This window comes from Camelina sativa, chromosome 14 (assembly GCF_000633955.1).
Source record: "Camelina sativa cultivar DH55 chromosome 14, Cs, whole genome shotgun sequence".
Lineage (NCBI taxonomy): Eukaryota > Viridiplantae > Streptophyta > Magnoliopsida > Brassicales > Brassicaceae > Camelina > Camelina sativa.
In genome coordinates this window covers 20,179,739-20,186,381 of record NC_025698.1, presented here as the reverse complement: position 1 = coordinate 20,186,381, position 6,643 = coordinate 20,179,739, and the positions used below count along the sequence as shown (strand labels likewise).

Here is a 6,643-nt window from a genome sequence, read left to right as displayed (position 1 = left end):
TGTTTTTATTACCTTTGGTTTTGTTGCACTAAACTTTTTTATGAAAAAAAAAGTTGTGGGAACTCGGACCATAGCATAATCAACCACAAAAGTGAGAAGGTGACTTGTTCTCGATGCTGTCACTGCCACTTTAGACCGTGTGCGGATGAACTGCGAATGCATTTATTAATTAGGGGAGCCTTGGACACACTGCTAAAAGAATTTCGGGACAGACGGCAGAACAGCTTATTCTAAAGGTCCTTGGCGGCAGAACAGCTTATCGTTGTGGTCCTTGGCGGACAAACGGGGCACCATGTCATGTCTTGTCCTAGGATTCGTCAATTATCTCCTCCTCATGATCACCCTCTAGTTATACTTCCATGTAAATGCCAAGCTCAAACTGCTACAGGATCAATGCATTGGATGCACCAAAATTTAGTGGTGGAAACAACGACTCTATCTCGGGTAAAGTAGGTTTGCTTTTAGAATAAGAAGAAAACCAACAAAAATGAGGAATATGACTTCAGCCGATTCCAAAATGAGTTAGCTATCTTCTTTGGTTTTATATTTACGTTTATAATACATTAGGTGTTTGTGGACGGATAAAGATTATCGATGGCCCTGTCCGTTTCCGAATTGAACAACATATTTGGGCGACTACAACAAAGAAAAAAACACTTTTATGTCTGGTGTTGCTAAAGTGAAAAAACCAGAGACAAATGTGTTAGACGTTGATTCCATATCGACACATAACTCATAAAATATATTCTAGATGAATAGATGAGCGATGCTGATGTTTCGTTACACTAACTTAGAATTTGTGATCTAAGAATGGCAAAAAGCGGTACACGTTGATCATAAAGGGATCTCAACAGAAATGAAATAATCTGGTTCTTACAAAATTACATAGAGAAGAAGATCAGAAAACTTTTTAACATTCAAGAAGCAGACAGATCCTATACTTTCACAATAGAATTAAACCGCAACATTGGGCGCCGCTGGATACTCTTCATACCCTGTGATCCCTGTGATTCTAATCCTTGTATTTGGCTGCAAAATCAAGTCAGGAAATCACAATGTAAATGTCGTTCTCTGAAGCTTTTTCGGATTGTAACACTACATAGTTCGATTTTCAAAGAAGATGACTTTCGGCAGATTTATTAACAATGTACCTGTCGGTGACCAATATTTCTTCGGTACTTCTTCTTAGGCTTGTACTTGAAGACAACCACCTTATCATCCAGACCCTGCAACAACAAAAGACACTCCAGTTATTCCAGTTTAGAGGCAACAATACAGTCGGAATAAAAAATACCCACCAATTAGATTTTGAAGGAAGCATTTCTATTGACTTACCTGATTTTCAACTACGGCATGTACAGTGGCATTGGTCACAACTGGTTTGCCGATGTAAGTGTGCGTCTTTGTGCCAACAAGCAACACTTTATTAAGAACAATCTACAGAAAAGAAGAAGCAAAGAGAATATTTCAGGAATCACCAAATGAGCAACATAGAACAGCTTAACAAATGTTTATAACATAGACAAAAGATAGAACTTCTACACAAGCCACACAGTTTACTCAATCTTCCATGGTTACACCATCATTTCATAGACATATCATTTCATTTCACAGAAATTAACAAAGAAAAGAACCCATTGACTAAAAGTAATGTGCATATTACCTGATCATCGACATTTGCATCTTTCAGCCTCTGAGTGTGAAGATATCTCCCTGGAAACACTATGTATTGGCGTCCACCAACCTATCCAACCAAAGTGAACAACACTAAATTCAATAAGATATAGCAAAGGAGAGAAGCAAAATTCATAATAACAAAAGGTAAACTCTAAATCTTGAGAGTGATATCCTACAAGAACACAGTCTCTCATCATAATCAAACTCTAAATTAACCAAAATAAACTCATAAAAAACAACCAAAACTACTTGCAAATGCAGCTCTCACTAAGGAGGATTCATCATTCATTAGNGTTTGCCGATGTAAGTGTGTGTCTTTGTGCCAACAAGCAACACTTTATTAAGAACAATCTGCAGAAAAGAAACCAAAAGAGCAAGATAGATCAGGTTAACAGATGTTAATAACATAGACAAAAGAAAAGATAGAACTTCTACACTAGCCACACAGTTTACTCAATCTTCCATGGTTACACAATCATTTCATTTCACAGAAATTAACAAAGAAAAAAACCCATTGACTAAAACTAAAAGTAATGTGCATATTACCTGATCATCGACATTTGCATCTTTCAGCCTCTGAGTGTAAAGATATCTCCCTGGAAACACTATGTATTGACGTCCACCAACCTATCCAACCAAAGAGAACAACACTAAATTCAATAAGATATAACAAAGGAGAGAAGCAAAATTCATAAAAACAAAGGTAAATTCTAAATCTTGAGAGTGATATCCCACAAGAACACAGTCTCTAAATTAACCAAAATGAAGTCATAAAAAACAACCAAAACTACTTGCATTATTCAGTCTCTCACTAAGGAGGATTCATCATTCATTAGGCCACAAAACACAGTCTCTAATTTATAAAATCTCTAAAACAGATTCAAAGCAAAATCATCAAAATCAACCAAAACTAGTTGGCGAAATTCCAAAATCGAGAATTTGAACTTCTGTATTAGATTTCTAGAAGCTAACCATAACAACGGCGAAAATCTCTTCTCGTTTAGGTTTATCCTCAGTAACCTCCGAAACATCGGAAACGACCACAGCTTCGATATCGGTAGTCTCAGGTTCAGCTTCGACGACTGATTCAGCGAATTTAGGAGCGACGGGGGATGCGGTTCGAGACGTCGACGCAGTGGAAGGAGCGAGAAAGCCAGACACAGTTTTTGCCAAATTCAGCGAAGGTTTAGAGAGAGAACACGTGATAGTGCTCGAACGGCGTGAGTTGACATTGCAATGAGAAGCGAAAGCTGAGCATAGAGAGAGCGTGGCCGAAGAAGACGCCATTGTTTTCGCCTGAGAGGAGAGAGAGAGAGAGAGCTCTTAGCTCAGAACTTTGAAGCTCGACGGAGAGAATAAATCCGCAGTGTTATCCTATCTACTTAACTCTACAAACTACCAATATACCCCTGTTGTCTTCAAATTAGTTCACTTTTTCTAGGCTTGCAATTTCGGTTTAGGTTTTTGGGTTATCCGATTTTGTAATATAACTGTACGTCCCAATTCCGGTTTTGTTCGCTTTATGACCAAAATTTACCTGACTCTTGGTTAGCCCGGTTATTCAGTTCGGTTTCACAAAATTTGGATTTAAAATAAAATTCGGTTTTGAATTGATGTTCGGTCTCCCAGGCACAGAAGTCGAGATAGCCGCTCATTCCCAAGATGAGTCTTCTCCGACGACAATTCTCAGACTATACCTACTATTAAACGGCGTTTTTCATCTATCTTCTCGGACCCACTCGTCCGAAGACCTTACCTCGCATTCCGTCGGCCTCTAGTCACCGCCGAGATCTTTCTTCCTTACTTCCACCATGGTTTCTGGTGAGATCTTCCCCATTCCTTCTCTCTCTTTCTACCAACCACTCGCAGCGCTGGCGAGCAAATCAGCCAAATCTTCTTATTCAACTTTGTCACTACCAAGTGAAGAACATTTTCCGGAGTTCTCTCCACACACTGGTTCCACCAGAGTCACCGGATCCGCCGGACATACCTTACTCATCTCCTTCTCTCGTGTTGCTCATCACTCTCTCCTCCTGTCCACAAAGCAGTTTCTGCTTTTTTGACACGGGTTATGCTTGGAGTTGACGGATGTTGTAGCCAAAAATCCCTCACTTGAGTTCTCGCAGCATGGTAAATCTAGATCTGCTCCCGTTGAACGCCGTCAACGGCTACTCCTTCGTAGTTGAGGAGATCCGCCTCCCTTCACTGGTCTCTGCTCAGCCGGTTTCTCCCGTTGTCTCATTTCCGGCGAGATTCTCTTGACACTTCCCCTAAACCTAGCCGCCTGTTCTTTTCTCACTCACACCACTTATGGCTTTGCTTTATGGTGGGCCTTGACCTGGGCCATATTGTCATGTGGTCTAGTCCGTTATTCAATCACTTCCTCCCATGTGGAGAGATTGCTCCTTTCATGTAAAAGGGAAAGAGCACGAATCATCTTAGTGGTTAAGATGTATTGTTTTAACTTACTAGAATTGATGTTTTTATCAAAAGTTAAGCATCAAAAGTTATATCTGCAAATTGTGCAAGTGTATCGTTGCAGCTCCGATGTACAACTCTTATTCCGTAAGGGTCTTTTTGTAGCTTTATTCCTATATATCTCATTTTCCTCCTCATGTGTTAGATCACTTACACTAAGTACTTCTTTTTTGGAGAAATTGTTCTCATCAAAATCCTCCATTATGGAGAGAATTATGGTATCTTTCTTCTTACTGGATATTGCTGTTAAAAACTTCACCTCAACCATACATGCGAGAACGCATATTGGCGGTACGAACACACTTAGAAAGATGGTCTTTGTAGTGTCGTACTCTGAGCCCCTTGTATCCTCCTCTGAGGAAAGAGTTTCTTTTAAATTCCTCTTTGTTGAGCAAAGAGAGACCTTTTTGATGTATATCCCTCAACTGTGAGGTGTGTGTCTTCTCATATCAATTTCAAATGGGAGAAAATATGTTTTTCCGTCATTGATGTCTATCTCAATGGGAATGGATACGCTTGTGTATCATTGTACACCAGCCATATGCAAGGGCTTTATCTCTCTACGAAGCTTATTGCTTGGCTCGGGACCGTGGATGGCAATCATATGGCTTTGGGTTTCTCTTCTATTTGCAAACTATTGTTCTGGGGCTGTGAGATGTATTTCTCGTCCTTCTTGCGACCTCCCTTTTCAGGGAATTGGTGTTTCGACACTTCAGGCACAATATTGGAAGCGTAAAACTGCTAGGAATCTTATGAATCCTATGCGGCAATGTTTATCATCGGAGTTATCAGTTTGGCAACAGATCACACTCCCCATCTTTGATGGCCTACTAGCATAGTAGAGCTCTTTATCTTTTGGGTCTTTAATCCCTTTTTTTTAGCTTTTAAGCCTAGTTATGTTTTTTCTGTTATATTTTATGGTTTGTTGTATCATGTGTTGTAAACAACATACCATGGTTAAATCTCCTCCTGTGTAAGGTTACTGGTCAGCGTTCGGCTCCCCTTAGAGGAGAGTTTGTAAACCTGTAACTTAATCTAAAGGAGTGTTTGTCGACAAAAATAAAAAATAAAATTGATGTAATCCTGATTTAATAATTCTGTTTGTTTCTTTTCTTTGGAATTTAAGAAAGTTTATATGAAGCAAAATTATCCATTACTTGGGAAAAATTTAGACAGTTGCTCATCTACAAGAATAACAAGGAGGAAAGCAATAAAGAAACCAGAAACTTTTTTTGTATAGTCTTTAGTTTCAAAATATATGTGAAAGAAATAAGAAAAAACTGAAACTGAGGATCGATGATGGGGTTAGTCATCAGATTTTTGACCATCAACTCCAAAAGCATCAGCTATGTTGAAGTTCAAGTTTTTCATCATGGTTCTGCTTCTCCCAACTCCATCTCCTTTCCTCATCATTGCCGTAAACTCCGAGAAATCGATCTTCCCGTCCTACCAAATTCAAAAGCACGGTTATAGTACAGTGTTACATCAAAGGAGGAGGAAAACAAATAGAAGAAGAAGAGTGGTTACATTGTCGAGATCAATTTCCTTGATCATGTCATCCAGAGGTGTATCACATAAACCAAACTCCGTGCAAGCTGACTGAAGCTCATCAATCGTGATATAACCGCTTCCGTCTTTGTCAAAGTATGAAAATGCAGCCACCAGATTCTCCTCTCTCTCCATCTTGTTCATGTGTAATGTTGCCGCTAGGAATTCTCCGTAGTCTATTGTACCGCTGTTGTCGATATCAGCCTGTGACCACAACACACACAGAGGATGTTTAAACAAAAAAACCAAATTTTTAAAAGAGAAAGAGAGTCTAGTTGGGTTTTGGTGTTATTAATGATACCGCGTCCATAAGAGACTTGATTTCTGATTCCATCAGTTCAGATCCGACTCTTTTCAAACCCGCTTTAAGCTCTTCAAATGTAATCGTTCCACTGTTGTCTGTGTCTATCATCTTGAATAATTCCTTCAGACCTCCGATCTCTTCCTCTGAAAGCCTCTCAGCAATTACCTGTTGGGAAAAAATCACTTGTGTTCAGAGAAATCAGCAAATGGATTGCACATAACGAAAAGGCATATGTGTAGTACTCAAATTTATACCCGTAAGGCCATTTTCTTAATCTTATTCATTTGAGAGAACTGCTTTAGTCGCGATAAGACTGCTGGATCAAGAGGCTTGTCTGGTGCTGCTTGTTCATCGACAATCCATGGGTGACCTATAACATTCAGAGAAAACTCACTACTCACTACTTACCACAAAACAATTAAGAGCAGTTGATTCCAAACAACAACCAAAAATAAACATACACAAGGCTTCATGGGCAGAAATGCGTTTCTTGGGGCTCCTTTCAAGCATTTTGTAGATCAAATCTTTAGCGGCTTCTGAGATACTAGGCCACGGGTCAGATTTGAAATCTAACTTCCCTTGCAATATCTGTCTGAAGATTCCAGACTCGGTTTCTGCAAGCCCCAAAAGAAAAGA

General features: G+C 39.4%; 2 protein-coding genes across 4 annotated transcripts in view; both read right to left on the bottom strand.

The window, feature by feature from the left end:
- On the bottom strand, positions 776–3,056 carry LOC104742071 (50S ribosomal protein L21, chloroplastic). 2 transcript variants are annotated; one of them, XM_010463030.2, is made up of 5 exons: positions 2,650–3,056; positions 2,224–2,304; positions 1,336–1,437; positions 1,152–1,226; positions 776–1,029 (listed from the first exon to the last, which is right to left on the bottom strand). In XM_010463030.2, exons 1-5 carry the CDS (start codon positions 2,962–2,964, stop codon positions 955–957), a joined length of 648 nt encoding a protein of 215 aa, XP_010461332.1. In that variant the 5' UTR covers positions 2,965–3,056; the 3' UTR covers positions 776–954. The 2 variants fall into 2 exon arrangements, with proteins under 2 accessions (XP_010461332.1, XP_010461331.1); XM_010463029.2 differs by lacking the exon at positions 2,224–2,304 and adding an exon at positions 1,664–1,744 and having other exon boundaries at positions 2,650–3,054.
- Positions 5,292–6,643, bottom strand: part of LOC104742070 (calcium-dependent protein kinase 11) — a 6,370-nt gene continuing 5,018 nt past the window's right edge. For both annotated transcript variants that reach the window (XM_019235244.1, XM_010463028.1), the window contains exons 4-8: positions 6,469–6,621; positions 6,262–6,377; positions 6,005–6,172; positions 5,683–5,907; positions 5,292–5,601 (exon numbers count right to left, since the gene is read on the bottom strand). In XM_019235244.1, the coding sequence (XP_019090789.1) occupies positions 5,461–5,601; positions 5,683–5,907; positions 6,005–6,172; positions 6,262–6,377; positions 6,469–6,621 (803 nt within the window). In that variant the 3' untranslated portion in view covers positions 5,292–5,460. The remainder of the gene's footprint in view (positions 5,602–5,682; positions 5,908–6,004; positions 6,173–6,261; positions 6,378–6,468; positions 6,622–6,643) is intronic.

Excerpts from the sequence above, each read along its gene's own strand:
- LOC104742071 (XM_010463030.2), bottom strand. The coding sequence starts at position 2,964 with ATGGCGTCTTCTTCGGCCACGCTCTCTCTATGCTCAGCTTTCGCTTCT. Across the intron at positions 2,305-2,649 it reads AGATTTTCGCCGTTGTTATG|GTTGGTGGACGTCAATACAT; the intron begins GTTAGCTTCTAG and ends TTGGTTGGATAG. Across the intron at positions 1,030-1,151 it reads GAAATATTGGTCACCGACAG|CCAAATACAAGGATTAGAAT; the intron begins GTACATTGTTAA and ends TTGATTTTGCAG.